The sequence below is a fragment of the Strigops habroptila genome, chromosome 9, assembly GCF_004027225.2.
Source record: "Strigops habroptila isolate Jane chromosome 9, bStrHab1.2.pri, whole genome shotgun sequence".
NCBI classification, from domain to species: Eukaryota; Metazoa; Chordata; class Aves; order Psittaciformes; family Psittacidae; genus Strigops; species Strigops habroptila.
Window position 1 is genome coordinate 19,972,898 of NC_044285.2, and position 16,250 is coordinate 19,989,147.

Here is a 16,250-nt window from a genome sequence, read left to right on the forward strand (position 1 = left end):
TGAGCCAGCACCCAAGAGCCACAGTAGCCGCCGGTGTCACGCAGGAGCCGGCAGCCTGGATCCCCCCCAAGCTGCTGATGGGTTCACAGCTGAAGGAAACAGCCCCAGAATCCCGGGGGAGAAATCACCTCGTGGGATACATGCTGTCCTTGGCTGGGCATCAATGGGCAGCAGCCCAAAGTGGGGGAGACCCAGCGACAGGAGTCAGGAGCAAACAGCACCTTATGAGGCACGGGTGCTGGCATCAGGAGGGGCCTGGCAGGGCTCAGCCCTCCTTTCTGCAGTGAAGAACAGGATTTCTTACAGCAGTCCTCTTCAGCAGCCTCCAGCTGCATCCTGGAGGATGCTGAGGATGCCACTATGGCACCAAAGCCACCCAAAGCTCCTCTCTGCCCGTGGGACTGAGCACAGACTTGGTGATGGGTGCCATTTAGAGGAAAACTCGAGGTCTGGCTGAGTTTTGGGTTAGGGTTTCGCCACCATCACAAGAAGGTGCTGGGTATTGCTCGCCATTTCAAACGCATCTTCCTTGCAGGCTTTGCCTGTAAATGACTTTAATCTTCATAAGCCCCCAACGTAAAGCCGCTTATATTGCTGGGGCCTGCTGGAGCACTAGGAGGAATGGGGGGATGCGGGGGTTAGCCCAGGGGAAATGAAACCCTGCGGTGGATCAAGCCCCCGAACATCCCTGTCCTGTCCCCTCCGGGCACCCTGAGGTCTCAGGGGCAGGTACCACTGCCGTGTCACTCCCTCCTCCATCCCACCTCGACCCGAGCTGCGCCTGCTGTCCCAGCACTCCCTATTTTTCCCTTTGATCCCCCCTGCCAAGAGGAATCTCAGTCTCCATCCTGGCCCAAACCAGACCCAGGGCTCCCGGCTGGTTTGCGCAGCAGGCAGCCGGTAAAGCTGATGCCCTGTGCATCGTTTAACACTGAATAATTCTCTATGGGTGAAGGGAACCATTCTAAAGCTGCTGAGCCCAGTGTGCCAGACACCACCTCCATCCCTTAAGGCAGCAGGGACTCCACGGGGACACCCCTTCAGAGTGCAGGACACGCGGAGTCCCCTTGCACAGATGTCTCCAGCTCTTTGGCTGAGACAAACAGGAGAGAGAACAAGATCCACAAGCCCCAAATAGCATCCCCAAATCTTCTGCTGCCTGGTCCAAGCATGGAATCCCAGACTGGTTTGGGTTCAAAGGACCGTAAGATCATCCAGTTCAACACTCTACCATGGGCAGGGATGCCTCACACTGGAGCATGTCACTAAAGCCCCTGTGTCCAACCTGGCCTTGAACACTGCCAGGGATGGGGCAGCCACAGCTTCTCTGGGCACCCTTTGCCAGCGCCTCAGCACCCTCACAGGGAAGAGCTTCTGCCTTTTACCTAAAAGCGGAATCCCCAAAGGCGGAAGATAAAGCCTGGCTTAAAGGGGCACTTTGGCAGCATCATCCCTGCCACAACCTCACCAGTTCTCATGGTATGGAGCCGAGCTGCTCATCCCAGCTCTATGGTGGCCCCGCAGAGATGGGGGAAGAACTATCCCCACGGGAGCAGAGACAGAAGGAGCAGTGAGGCAGGATGCGCCGCGTCCGGGGGGAATGGTTTTGGTGGTTGTGTTTTGTTTTTTATTACAGTTTTAATCTCACAGTCGGTAGCATTACATGAGAATAAAGCACTGGACAGGACTGGAAAAAAAGGCCTCTGGAGACAGCATGCAAACATTGCAACGAGTTTAAAGCAAAACAACCCAAAAGGAAAGCGGCTCGCGGGGCCGCGGCGAGGCGGCGGCTCCCCTTTAACCATCACTTCTGTCGCTGGGGTTTCCTTTCCGTGTGTCCGGTTCATTGGCTGAGTTTATTATTCTTCTTCTTTTATCGACCTCCTTCTTCTTCTTCTTCTTCTCCTCTCCTTTTTTTTTTTCTTTTTTTTTTTGTGTTTTCTTTTAATTACATTAAAAAATAAGATTCGTACTTTAGGAAAACGCCTGGCGCGGGGCCGGGCCCGGCTTCAAATCATAAAAAACAGTGAAAAAAAAACCCAACAACAACAACAAAAAAAACCCCCAAATTTTGAAAACAAAAAACCCACCCCCCCAAAGGAAAAAAAAAAAAAAAAGAGCTTGGGAGACCCAAAAAACCCCCCAAAACCTGGGAAAAAAATAAAAAATAATATTAAAAAACCAGATTGATTTGGAAGTTTGGAAGCAACCGGGAGAATTGGGGGGGGGGGGGTGAAGCACCCCTGGGGCTCCCTCCTGGCCGCTCCCGGTGCCCCCCCTCACAGGTAGAGCTCCTTCTCTTTGATATGCACTAGCTGTTCACGGAGCTGGTGGAAGGACGGCCGGTGGCCGGGGTCCAGGGTCCAGCACTTCTTCATCACGTCATAGACGACAGCGGGGCAGCCGTCGGGAGCATCCATCTTATAGCCCTTCTCCACGCGGGGTACCACGTCCTTCAGGGGCTGGGGGGACAGGGGAAGGGGGTCAGGATGGGGAGGAGGGGGGGTTCCCCCTCCCAATACCCAGCCCTGAGGGCACGGGGATGGTCCTCACTTACAATTCTCGGATAAGGCACTCGCCCGAAGGAGTAGATTTCCCAGAGGAGGATCCCGAAGCTCCACACGTCTGACTTGGTGGAGAATTTCTGGAGGGAGAGAAGCCCCATGAGTGGGCTTAGGTAGGGATGGGGGCAACAGATCTTCCTCCCCACCCTCAGGGCAGCCGGTTTTAGGGGTCAGACAGCAGGAACTGGGGCTCAAGCACCATGTCTGAGTGGAAAAGTTGGGGCAGCCTGGGGTGCATCCCTTTCCATAAGGGGTCACATGTGTTTCCAGCACATCCTCCCAGCTGGGGGGTCATAGAATCACAGAATGGTTTGGGTTGGAAAGGACCTTAATATCATCCAGTTCCAACCCCCTGCCACGGGCAGGGACACCTTCCACTAGAGCAGGTTGCTCCAAGCCCCTGTGTCCAACCTGGCCTTGAACACTGCCAGGGATGGGGCAGCCACAGCTTCTCTGGGCACCCTGTGCCAGCGCCTCAGCACCCTCACAGGGAAGAGCTTCTTCCTTATATCAATCCACTCGCTGCTCACCCACCTTTTCTCTAAGTGCTTCTGGTGCTGTCCACTTCACGGGCAGCTTCCCCGTGTCCTGCGTGGAGGAGGCTTCCTTGGTCAGCCCAAAATCGCTGACCTTTGCAATGTTGTCCTCTGAAACCAGCACGTTCCTTGCTGCCAGGTCCCGGTGGACAAAGTTGTTGGCTTCTAGGTACTCCATGGCTTCACAGACATCTCTGGTTGGGGTGGGGAGAGAAGGGGGTTAGCGAGGAGGCCCCAAAACGCTGCTGGGTGCGGGTCAGGGTGGTGGGCACGGCCAACCCTTGGTGCTTTGGCCTATACTTACAAGGAGAACTTCAGGAGGCAGTCTGCACCGAGGACTGACCGCCCGCGTGACCGCAGGTAGTCTACTAGGCTGCCCTGGAGAGATGGAGATCATAGAATCATGGAATGGTTTGGGTTGGAAAGGACCTTAAAATCATCCAGTTCCAACCCCCTGCCACGGGCAGGGACACCTTCCACTAGAGCAGGTTGCTCCAAGCCCCTGTGTCCAACCTGGCCTTGAACACTGCCAGGGATGGGGCAGCCACAGCTTCTCTGGGCACCCTGTGCCAGCGCCTCAGCACCCTCACAGGGAAGAGCTTCTGCCTTAAATCCAACCTGAACTTCCCCTGTTTCAGTGTGAACCCATCACCCCTTGTCCTATCGCTACAGTCCCTGATGAAGAGTCCCTCTCCAGCATCCTTGTAGCCCCCTTCAGACACTGGAAGCTGCTCTGAGGTCTCCACACAGCTTCTCTTCTCCAGGCTGAACAGCCCCAATGTTCTCAGCCTGTCTCCACACAGGAGCTGCTCCAGCCCCTGATTGTGACCCTCCTCTGGACTTGCTCCAACAGCTCCATGTCCTTCTTATGCTGGGGACACCAGAGCTGCACACAGTGCTGCAAATGGGGTCTCACAATGGTGCCATCAGGGTCAGCATCCAACCCACTGCCCCCTCCCGTGTGCGACAACATCTCTTCCCTTGGAGCCAGCAACGGGACATACAACCTCCAACCACCACAGTGGCCCCAGGGAGAAGCCACCCAAGCTGGGTCTGTGTGGTGAAGCCCTGGCAGGGACACAGAGGGCAAAGGGAGGGTGCTTGGGGCGGGGGTCTCACCTTGGCCATGTACTCGGTGACGATGTAAAGGCCGCTCTTCTCCTCCACGATCACCCCCAGGAGCTGCACCAGGTTGCTGTGTCGGAGCTGCCTGTGTGGCACGGGAGGGCTCAGGGCAGGGGTTGGGGTGAAGAAGGGTCCCACGGTCCCCACAGGACATTGGGGACCACCCGCCCCTGCTCTGCACGGACAGAGGAGCCCCCTCCCTCGCGCTGTCCCCCCCCGTAACACTCACGTCATGACGGACGCCTCCGCCAGAAAGGCTTGAGCTGTGGCATCATTTTTAATGCACTTCACGGCGACTTTGTTCCCCCGGTAATCCCCCAGCATCACGTCTGCAGGCCAGGAGAGACGGGCACAGGAGACACTGGGAAGCATCCTGGCCTCCCAGGACCCCACCATCACCCTGGGGGGGCTGCAGAGCCTCCCCCACACACCTTAGGGCCACCATAGTGTTGGGGGCACAGGGCTTACCTCCGAATTCCCCCTTGCCAATGATCTGCAGCAGTTTGAGGTCCTTCATGTTGAGGGCCCAGCCGCCTGCGAGAGGGAGGAGGAGGGTGAGGGGGTGCTGGGGGGGTCCCCAGGAGCCGGGGAAGGGGTACGGCCACTCACTGCGGGAGAACTCGTCCTGCGCTGCCACCGTCCCCTCCATCACCTTGGGTTTGATGAGGCGGGTGCAGAGCCCGTCCGCATCCGTGGTGTAATGCTGGGGAGGGGGACATGGGGACATTGCAGTGGGGTGGGGGACACCCCGGGGCGGGGGGTCCCTGCCAAGGTGATGCCAGGCTCTGGGATCCCACCAGGTGGCAGCACAAGGCCATGGATGGGGCACAGGGGGAGCTCGGGGGTCCCAATCCCTCCTCCTGTCCATCCAGCCAGCCCTTTGTCCTGCCTCCATCCTCCACTTTGCCCCATGGAGTGGGCACAGAAGGTCCCACCATCTCCTGGGCTCCAGACCTGCACCCCACAAGCTCAGACCCATATGCCCCAACTCCCCCAACCTCAAACCTATGGTCCCCATGCTGGCCGAGGGGGACAGGAGCAGTGAGCCCTCACCTCCACCAGCTGCATGAGGTTTTCGAAGTAGACCTCCTCGTCGATGCTCAGCTTGCTGGAGGAGTAGATGATGCGGTAGTGCTCCACCTTCCCCTCGCAGCTGACGCACAGCGTGTAGTCCCCGGGGTAGTTGGTGCTCTCCCGCACCAGGAACAGCCCCGTCTCGGGGGGGTACAGCAGCCTCTCCGCCTGCTCCCGAGTGATCTTCCCATGAAACCACCTGCAACGGGCACGGAGGGCAGGGTGAGGATTTGGGATGTGTTTGGGATGAGGATGTGGAGCAGTCTTCAGCCCTGCCTGCATGGAGCCAGCTTGCCCATGCTCCTCCTTGCTGCCCCCATACACCCCACTACACACCTCCTTCCATGGTGTCCTGCTCCCCTCCACGCACCCTTCCTCCCCATGGCAGCCCTGGATCCTCCAGAGTGGGTGACTGGTGGCTCTGGGATGCAGGGATATCAAACCCATCCATCCACCCATCTGCCTATCTCCTACCCCTCCCATACAGACCCCACTCCAATCCCCTTCCTCCCTCCAGCAGCCTTCACAACCATAACTTTGAGGAAAAGACCTATTTTGGAATGCAATCCAACCATCCGTCTTCCCAGCTCTGCAGGCAGCTCCAAAGGCGCTCAGAGCTTTCCTCAGCAGCACTGGATCCCAAATCCACTTGGGATTGCCCACTTGGGAAAGCCCAAACTCCTGTTCCTTCTGCCTTTACACCTCACTAAACCCTGTGAGGGATTCTGTCGGGACGCGGGGTCAGCTGGATCTCCGGTCTCATGCAGTGGGGATGCTCCGCACCAAGCCAGCTCCCCCCAGTATTCCCAGTGGCAGAATCCCCAGTGGATACTCACGGCATGAGGCTGAGCTTGATCCCAGCTTTCACTCCTTCCCGCTTCTGCACGTAGTTAGCAGGGATGATGCCCTCCCGGCCCACCTTGTTCTTTGCCTTGTACCAGTTGGGATCCTGCAGGGACAGCAGAGATGCCATGAGGAGCCCACGACCTCTGGAGACAGCAGCATCCCACCCAAGCAGCCCACAGGAGCTCTGCGTGCCCCCAAGCTGCAGGCAGGATGGGGTGAGCACAGGACATCCACAGAGGTCATAGAGGGTGCTGGAACCAGCAAATGCTGATGTTGGTGGCCCCATGGGGGTCACCACAATCCCCTTCCCAGGCTGTTGGGCACCCCCAACCCATGGCCACTCTCTTTTCCCCCTGGCACCAAGTATTGCTCCAATGTGAGCCTCTTCCCAACCTCCTCCACCTCCCAGGGGGCACTCCAGAGGCTTCCAATCTGGAGAAACCTTAACTAAAGAGGCCGTGAGTTAATTAACCGAATGCATGGCCCCATTCCAGCCCTGCGGGATGTCCATCGGGACCAGGAGATCCCACTGACACGGCGTGTGGCGGGATGCAGGGATGCTCCCAGCATCCTGTGGAACTCCCAGCATGGGGCTGGCAGCAGGGTGCTGCCATGGGGGGCCACGGGGAGGTGATGGCCTTACCTTGGTGACAGCGACAATGGTAAGGACGTCTCCTTTGCTGAAGGGCAGGTCCTGCTCGGCGGTACCGTGGAAGTTGTACTTGGCGATACATTCTGTACCGGATGGCCAAACGGCCTGGCCGGGGACAGCAGGATGGTGTCAGAGCCCGGCTGGGCACCCCTGGCCCCCCTCAACCCCCTCTCATGCAAACCCAATGGGATTCACTTAAGCCCAGAGCAGTTTGGGGGATTCGGGGCAGCCCTGGGTGCTCAGACGGGGTTTTCAGCTGGGACGGGAATGGAGGGGGACGGACACACACTCAAACACAGGTCCCTGTGGTGCTGGGCTTCTGCAGGGCACAGGGGGATGGGGACAAGCCCCTCCTGAGCCCTGGGGCCACTGCTGCATGGGTGAAGAGCCCGCTCCATCCTTGCCCAATGCTTACCTGCATCCCTGACATCTTCTCAGGAGGCTGGAGCGCGACTCTCACGGGGGGACACGTCACTGGGTACCATGAGACCTGCAGCAGGGACAAAGGATAACTTAGAATCCCAGACTGGTTTGGGATGGAAGGACCTTAAAGCTCATCCAGTTCCAACCCCCTGCCACAGGCAGGGACACCTTCCACTAGAGCAGGTTGCTCCAAGCCCCTGTGTCCAACCTGGCCTTGAACACTGCCAGGGATGGGGCAGCCACAACCAGGCACGGTGGGCTGTGTAAGGATGACGTACAAGGAGCCCTTCCACAAAGGATGCTCCCTGAGCCACGCCAGCATCTCTTAACCACCAAGAAGGGAACAGATCGAGGTGCTGCTTCCAAAATGTCCCCAGAGCGATGTGGAAGCGGGAGCTCCGGGTCCACTGAGCCAGGAGTGGGACCAGTGCAGAGCTGCTCAGCCAGATTATAAGGTATTTGCATGGATCCAGCTTCTTAAGAGCGGAGGTTTTATGTGCTGCGTGACCACTGCAGCATCAGCATCAAGGATCCAGGGGAAGAAACAGGATGGTACAGAGGGATGGAGGTGCCCAGGGACGGGATGGGAGCAGAGATGACCTCCAAGAGCCACTGAATCCCATTCCCCAGCCCGGGGTGGCTGCTGCACCGTGGTGGAACCAGCAGCAAGAAGCTCCAAACCCTCTGCCTTGGAACCCCCCCCGCCAGCCTCATCCTGCAAAGCCTCCTGCACCTGGAGGAGGGTTTTGGGCAGCCCTGGGAGCTCAGCCAGTGTTTTTCAGCTGGGATGGGGATGGAGGGACACGCACACACGCACAGGGACTTCCAGTGAGGTGGTTCATGGTCCCTGCAGCACCAAGGGGGAAACTGAGGCACGGGGGATCCAGTCAGCGAGATGCAGCTTCCCCGAGCCCCACGCTCACATCCAGACACATCCTGATCCTCTCCTTGGCAGCACTGGGGATGACGCAGCCAGAACCCCGCTGTCCCACAGTGCCTGGTGACCCCCATGTGCAAACATCCAGCCCCGGGAGCTTCCCAGGCCCAGGATCCAAAGGAAATAAACCACATCTATTCCCCGCAGGACCAAACCCCCCGGCAGCACCCCGAGGCCCCGGGCTGGGTCGCATCCTGCCCTGGCATGTGGGAGGGGAACAAACCCGCCTTTATGCTCGCTGCTTGGACCCCGGGGAAGGGATGAAGTCACCGTCCCCAGCATCAAACCAGGCTTTCTTGGGCCGGGGCACCGGGGTCGTGCCGGGCTGGGGGCACAGAGCGGGATGTGCGGGATGCAGGAAGCGCATCCCTGCCCCAAAGCCCACCCAGGTGTTCCTGAATCCATCGCATGGGCTCAGGGCTGACAGCGGCCGCTGCTGTCAGCAGCTCAAAATAGTTTGGGAAGGAGGAACTGAAACAAGAGCAAGGCTGGAGGAGGAAGAAGATAAGGGGCAGAACCACAGGGAGGAAGAGAGCGGGCGCGGACGCGGCCCCGGCTCCACCGCAGCCATGCCCGGACCCATCCGGAAAAGGTGTCATGCTCCCACCACCTCCTTCACCTTCCCCCAGGGGCAGGGACAGGCCACAGGGCTCTTTAGTTTTGGCGTCAGAGAGGAGAAGTCAAGGCTCAGACACTCACCCCAAGGACAGAGTTTGAGGACCCGAACCTTACCAGAGAAGCCCGTCACCACAGTGTTGGGCCCCATGCACTGGGTTTTCTTCCCAGCCAGCCATGGGGCTGCTGATGAAGAACAGCATCTCGAGATGGCACCCAAACCTACTCAATGGCACCCATGAGGTGGGGACATGGCCACAGAGGTGGCCAGGACCTGAGGGAGGGCAGCACTGGGTGATGCTGGGCTGGGGAGCAGCAGCCGGGAATGCAGCCCCCCAAAACTGCCTCATCTCCAACTCATTTTCAAGCTGATTTTTGGTTAAATTCAGAGTGTACACCTGGTGTGGAGCAAAAAGGGTCCGGGCAGCACGAGTCTGAAACGCAGCCCAAGAAAAACAGAGCATAAACTACACCCTCCATCAGTCCACAGAGGGATTTGGCTAACACCTGGAAGGAGCTGGTTTAAGAAGAGGTGCCTCTGCATCCCTGCAGAGGGAATTTCCCATTGCCAGGGCTTTCAGCCCCTGTTCCCCACACAGCACCCTATGGGGACACCGAGCAGGAGCCGGCCCCGGGTGTTGCTCAAGGACCAGCTCATCCTTAAAGCGCTGAGTCAGCGCTTCCCACCGCCCGGGCGCTCCGACATCGCAATTCTAAACTACCCAAAGGAGAGAAAGCAGCAGGAGGAGGTTTCACCCCGGATGTGACTCCAGCTGGAAAACCCACAGGAGCTAGGTCGGGATGCCGGGGAGCATCACCTGGTAGAGATGCCCAAAGATCCATCCCAGCACCACAGCCCACCAGGTTGGAAAAGCTACCTCCACCCCGTGCCAGAGCCAGATCTTTCCAATCCTGAAGGATGGTTGTTTGTGCTTTCAGCTCACGAATGTCACCAGCACTTAAATCTTACAAATGCAGAGAGGCTCCAAAATTTACAGCCTGCCTTTGGGCTTTCAAGCCTTTACGAAGAGTGTTTTCTTTCTCTTTCAAAGAGGAAACTGCCCCAGCCAACCCTGCCACGAGGAACATGCTCCATGGCATTATGTACCTTCCCGGATCAGGGACATCGGGTGGTGGCACTGGTATAAAGAGAGCACAAGGGGAGGTGGTTAACGGCACCGGGGGCTGCCCTGATGTCCCCATCTACACCTTGTCACAGACCTCCTTCCTCCCGCAGGTGACTTTTAAGCAGCAGCTTGATTATTTATTATCTTGCTTTAATCGTTACCCAATTTCTGCCTCAGAGGAGGAGGAGGAGGAGGAAACCACACGCCCCTGAGAGCAGCGAGGCCGCTGCCACCCGGCCCCCCAGGGCTCTGTGCCTGCGGTGGCCTCATGTGACAGCCAGCGGTTCCTGCCGAGCGCGTCACCCGCTGTCACCCAGCACGGCCCCAACCTCGTGCCCGCGCTCGCTTCCGCCATCCCGCCTTATCCCGATGGGAGCCGGCGCTGGGAGAAGGATGCGGTGATGGATCCAGAGCCTAAAGGGAGCATCGTTCCCTGCTTTTCCAGCTGGTGAGCTGCGAGAAAACACCAGCACGGCCCCTTCTCAAAGCAGAGGTGCTTCCCCAAGGAGGATGCGCAACAGCAGAAGCCAGCTTGAAGCAAATAAATAATCATTAAGAAAATAGCCAGGGAGCCGCCCAGCCGATTCAGCAGAGCCAAGCACCAGGTTCGGCTCTTCAGCTCTGCCAGGAGAGGGTTTCGCTCCCCCTGGAAACATCCCATCCCCATTCCCATCAGGGAAGCAGCGGGGGCGCGCAGGGGAACCCACCTCCCTTTACTCTGCCCGAGCATCCTTTGAGCTGCTCTGCCCAGGCGAGGAACCTCAGCCCCATGTTGTGCGCTGGGAAGGGCCGAGGTTCATCCCCGCTGCCTCCCCACTCCCAGATTTCCCTCTGGGAAGCCCGGTATCATAGTGAAGAGCCAGAGAAGGCGGGAGGGCAAGGATGGTGAATATCATAGGCACCCTGATAATCCAAAGGGCACCAGGGAAACCTTTCCTCTTGTCAATCACCAGCCAAAATCGTGCTGCGCCAGATGCACGGGCAGGCTGGGACCAGCACCCAGAGAATTTGGGCCCCCCTGACCGAATCCCACTGGCACCGAGGGATGGGTTGAGGGAAAGATGCCACATTTCCACCTCAAACCCAATTAGCTGGAGGGCAATGGGGAGCAGCCCCTGCCCAGCCCCAGCTAAATCAAGTTTAGGTGGTAGGAAAGCTTCATTCCCACAGAATTCAGTGTGCAGGCACCATCCGCATCCACCTCACCACAACAGCTCCCAGTCCTCAACAACTCGAGTTCCTTTAGACTTCACCAAAAAACCCCAACCCAACCCCAAATCAGACAACATCCTCACACTTTCCAAAAGATCTTATCTCCTGTTATTACAAGTAACACCTACGATTACTCTAATCGAAAGACAAATGTTCCTCCTTTATCTCATCAGCGAGCTGGCTGGTTCGCAGGGCTCTGCTGCTGCTCCCCCAGCCCTGCATGGCTGGGAAGGCGGGGGGGTCTTTCCTTTTCTTGCTTTCATTTCTTTATTCTTCTCATCAGAAGAGAAGATGTTGCTCTTCAGACCTCAGAAGGTGCCCAGGGGAGGCAGGTGGAGGCCTGGAGAGATGCTGCTCCCGGCCTCCCCACGGCAAAGGGGTTTTCCTAGTCATCTTTCCTACAAAAAACAACCCATCGGGGTGATTTTCTGCCCTCTTTATCCCACAAATCACCCCGGCATCCCCTTCCCAGGGGGACCTTTCAGGTCCTGGAGGGTGTCGGGGCATCCCTGGGGATGGGCACATCGTGAAGCCGCGTGGGGCACGGTTGAAAGGGTTTTCATCGCAAACACCCCCCCAAACTGAAAAGACAGGGGGGGTGAAGGCAGCAGTTACAGGGTGAAGAGCGCCCCAAACCTCTCTGTGCTCCCAGGGGGATTGTCCCGGTCCTGCTACCCTTGATGAGGCTTTGCTTCATCACCACCATCCCGCCGATGCAGAGTGAGGGATGAGGACCCAAGGGATGCTCCCTGCATCCCTTCGCTGCGCTCCCACAGTCCTCTCCGGCCACTCTCCGCCTTGGCAGGGATTGGGATGGGCTCTTCCAGAGGGAAGCCCGGGTTGAGCTCCGCTCTGTTGGGGAGGAAGGCAGCCATCACCCTCCTCCCGCTGCCCGGCCCTCACACCTTTGGTTGGAGTTATTGTGTGTGACTTTTCTCCCCGCACTCTGGCACAGCCCCTTTCGCTCTCGATCAACCGATGGGCAACAGCCGCCGCTATAAATAACCCGTCCCCGCCTCAGGGACCAGAAACGTGAACATCAATACATAAAAATAGGGGGAAAAAACCCTAACCATTGCTGCCAGCCCCTTCTGATGCCCGGCCCCAGCTCCCTCCTTCCGCCCCAACCGCTCTCAAAAACCCCGCCAGCAGCAACCGAAACGGCCCCGGCCTTTGTATGGGATGAGGATGGGGCGGGAGGATGAGGATGGAGCGGGAGGGTGGGATGGGGATGGAGACAGGGATGGGGCGGGAGGAGGGAGGAAGCGGTGGCAGCCCCTCGCCGGGCAGCGGGTCCCCCCCTCGGGCAGGGGATGCTGCGGGGGGTCCCTGGCTCCCTCCATGGCCGGGGCTGGAAGGACGCAGCCCCCTCCCCGGCGGTGCCCGTGTCCCTGGGGCCCGGAGCAGGGCCGGGAGCGGCCGGTGCCGGGGTCACCCGTGCCGGGTCAGGCAGCACGGCCGTGCCCCCCCGCCCGCCCCGCAGGCCCCATTGTCTGTGCTGGGCGGCCGCCGCGCTCCCGGCCCCGGCTCCGCTCCCCCGGCGGCGGGGACGCGACCCCCAGCCCGGTGCGGGGGGGGGGGTGGTGTGTGCGGGCACCCCCCGGTGCGTGTGTCCCCCCCTCCCGAGCCGCCGGCGCGGCTCCGCGGTGCGGCACTCACCTCCCTCGGGCAGGGGGCTCAGCCCGCCGCCGGCTGCTCCATGCGGCGCTGCCGGGGGCCTCCGGGCTCGGCTGGGCCGGCGGGGGGGCGCGGGGGGGGCGGAAGGGGCGGAGGAAGCCGGAGCCGCCGCCGCCGCCGCCGCCCGGCGGGGCCGAGCCCGGTGCGGCGGGAGGGGCGCGGGGGGGGCACGGGGGGGCAGCGGCGGTTCTGCAGCCCAGGTCGGGCCGGGCGCGGGGCGCGGGGTCCGCCCGGGGCGGCGGGGCCTGCTGGGAGGAAGCGGCGCCCGGAATCGGAGCGCCCCGAGCAGCGCGCCTGCGCCGGCACGGCTCGGAGCGGCGCGGAGCGGAACGGGGCGAGCGGAGCGGGGCGGAGCGCAGCGGAGCGGGGCCGCCACCTGCCGGGGGCCGCCGCACCCGCACCCGCACCGGGACCGGGACCCGCACCGGCGCCCGCACCCGGACCCGGCTGTCCCCTGTGCTCCTGCCCGCGCCGCCGGTACCTGCTCGGTGGGCGCAAAACTGCGCTGTAATAGTATTAAAATACAAATAAAACGCTGCTGCTGCTGATAAACCAGCAAGAAATTGTAATGAAATGCTCAAGTAGCGAAATACTATGAAAATACTATCAAAATAGTATAATATACTAATACTGTACTATACTATATAGTATGTAGTATGTAGTATATAGTACATACGATATACTATATATATAGTAGTAGTGTATATATACTACATATATAGTAGTATAGTGTATATATATAGTATATATGTACACTACTATATATATACTACTACATATATACTATATGTATACTATATACTATATATACTATATATATGTATGTGGTATATATTGTACATACAACATGCTACATACTGTAACAATAATACATAATGCAATGTAATACAATATACTAGCGATATATGATATTATATAATGCATGATATGATATCATCCTATCCTAGCATGTTATATATAACCTAACCTAATATAATATAATGTAGCATAACATTAATTAATATATTATATTATATTATATATGACATAATGTAATATAACATGTAAATAGTATGCTACATGCAATAATACAATGTAGTTTACTAATAATATATGATAGGATATATGCTATGCTATGATGTGATGTGATACGATGTGAAATGATTGTATTTATATGATCTTTAAGGTCCCTTCCAACCCAAACCAATCTACGATTCTATGGTTCTATGGTGTAATATCAACAGCAGCAAGAATAACAATAATGATGATAATGACGACGATGCTGATGATGGGGTGAGGATGTTGGGACACACTGTAGCAGGGTGGGAGGCTGTGGGTGCCCCGCAGTGCAGGCACTGCATGGCCAGGCCTGAGAACTTGCCTGAGGTGTCGGGGTTGCTCCCATAAGGGAGCAGCACGAAAGGCGAATGGGAGAAAGGAAATAGCGCTTGGGCATCCTGGAGCATTTCCTTACCCACCACCACACGGTCCCTTGGGTTGGTCCGGGGTCGCTCCATTCCTGGGGGTGGGCGCAGGCCCGTGGGTGCTGGGGAGGGACCGGAGTCCCCCCCTTCCCACTGGGAGGCCTCGCTGGAACACCAAAGTGCAAAGGGGCCTCGGCACCCACACCGAGATGGCTGTTGATTGTCACTTCCTGCCCCACGCAGGGCAGAGCAGGAAGCCCAGGCACCGGCCTCCCTCCACTTTTTGGCTACCCCTTGCTTCACCACATGCTTTGGCAGCCCCCTGCTGAGCCGTGGGTGCCCAAAACCCACCCAACTGAGAAGAAGGACAGCGCCAGCAGCTCCGCTGGCCAGGGAAGCTCTGGAGGACATCATTGCATGGGAAGAGATCACACATCGAGCATGGTACCCCTGAGGAGGCTGGGGAGGGAAGGGGCAGGAAGTTTTCCAACCAACTCCCACTCCTCTCCTGCTGGAAAAGGGATGAGGGCTCAAAAAGATGTACCAGAGTCCCAGCCCTGCATGGCTGTGAGGGGAGGATGCTGTTCCCTGGACTAGGAAGAGGTGATGGAGATGTCCGTGAAGGGGACAAAGGGACTGCAGAGGATGGGGAGAGTTGGGGGGCAGAGCCAGAGCAGCCAATGGGGTGGGTTGCAAAGACCAGCCTATTTTTAGGGAGCACATCCTTGCCCCTATAGAAAAGAAGGAGCCAGGGATCCACTGGTGGAGTCAGGGACCCCAGAACCTTCGCTGCTCCAAGCTCCCTTTGGGGCCTGGTGGGTTCATGGGGCGTCGGGGTGGTGGGGAAGGGGCTCATCCTCACACGGTCCCTGAGCAGAGCCGACCTGGGAGGAAATGAAACCAGCTCATGCATCTGTGTGCACCAGAAACACACCCGCGGATGCAAGCCCCAACCTACCCACACGCCCCAGTGCACCCACCCGCGCTTGCACGCTCACAGGCACAGCAGGCGTGCAAGAACAGGGTGACACGGGGTGACACGGGGTGACACGGGGTGACAGGGCAGGCCAGAGACCGAGGAGAATGGAGGCAGAGGCAGGTTTTTCCTCCAGGTGTTTCCATCAGCAGGTGGGAATTTTTGTGTGATGGTAACTAGAATCATAGAATCCCAGACTAGGTTTGAAGGGACCTTAAAGCTCCTCCAGCTCCAAGCCCCTGCCACGGGCAGGGACACCTTCCACTAGAGCAGGTTGCTCCAAGCCCCTGTGTCCAACCTGGCCTTGAACACTGCCAGGGATGGGGCAGCCACAGCTTCTCTGGGCACCCTGTGCCAGCGCCTCAGCACCCTCACAGGGAAGAGCTTCTGCCTCAGAGCTCATCTCAGCCTCCCCTCTGGCAGGTTAAAGCCATTGCCCTTGTCCTGTCCCTACAGGCCCTTGTCCAAAGTCCAGAAATATCCTTCCTCACATAACCACTGGGTCTGGGATTCCTCCCTCCCTGGGGCTGGGGAGCAGCGCAGGGCTGGGGGGGGGTCTCAGCTTTCAGATGAAAACACCAGGCATCAACCCAGCTTGCTGGGAGATCCTGCCCCATCCCAGGTTTTCCCAGTCCATCAGACATAGGAATAGGGAAATACCCCAGCAAATGCACAACCACGAGTACTCAAAGCTGCTGTCAGTGCTTTTTCTCCCCTCTGAAGGTCCATTCCGGAAGCCCCAAGACCATCAGCATCCCTGATGACTTGGGAAGGGTCTTGGCTTGAGAGTGAGTGGTCTCAGGGCTGGAAGGGAAGGATGGATTTGGCCACGCCAGGAGACGAGGTTGGCCATCTCCTTGCCATGCACCAGGAGAGGGGGCTCTTCAGCTGCCGGGAATCACCAGGAAAAGGGAAAACCGTAGAAAGGGTGGAAAAAGCAATAGAGGAGCTGAGAGTAAACTCCCGACCGGGCGATATTCCTTTGCTTGAGGGAGGGAAAGAGGAAAATGAAGGGTTGCTGCATTGGACATACTAGACGGCAGAGAATCCACAGGCGGTGCTGGGAACGTCAGAGGGAAGCTG

The 16,250-nt window shown here is 58.2% G+C and overlaps 1 protein-coding gene across 1 annotated transcript; it reads right to left on the reverse strand.

Annotated features, from left to right (window-relative positions):
- Positions 1 to 1,590: 1,590 nt before the first annotated feature.
- Positions 1,591 to 13,133, reverse strand: CSK (C-terminal Src kinase). Its single transcript, XM_030498088.1, has 13 exons — positions 12,771 to 13,133; positions 7,213 to 7,287; positions 6,789 to 6,902; positions 6,136 to 6,248; positions 5,279 to 5,498; positions 4,835 to 4,928; positions 4,694 to 4,759; positions 4,455 to 4,554; positions 4,220 to 4,310; positions 3,405 to 3,478; positions 3,099 to 3,294; positions 2,558 to 2,644; positions 1,591 to 2,462 (listed from the first exon to the last, which is right to left on the reverse strand). Exons 2-13 carry the CDS (start codon positions 7,225 to 7,227, stop codon positions 2,280 to 2,282), a joined length of 1,353 nt encoding a protein of 450 aa, XP_030353948.1. The 5' UTR covers positions 7,228 to 7,287; positions 12,771 to 13,133; the 3' UTR covers positions 1,591 to 2,279.
- Between the last annotated feature and the right edge of the window lie 3,117 nt (positions 13,134 to 16,250).

What these genes read in the sequence shown, in the direction of transcription:
- CSK (XM_030498088.1), bottom strand. An exon ending in CCATTGTCGCTGTCACCAAG is followed by an intron (nt 6,249 to 6,788) that starts GTAAGGCCATCA and finishes CTGTCCCTGCAG; the next exon opens with GATCCCAACTGGTACAAGGC. An exon ending in TCACCGAGTACATGGCCAAG is followed by an intron (nt 3,479 to 4,219) that starts GTGAGACCCCCG and finishes CCATCTCTCCAG; the next exon opens with GGCAGCCTAGTAGACTACCT.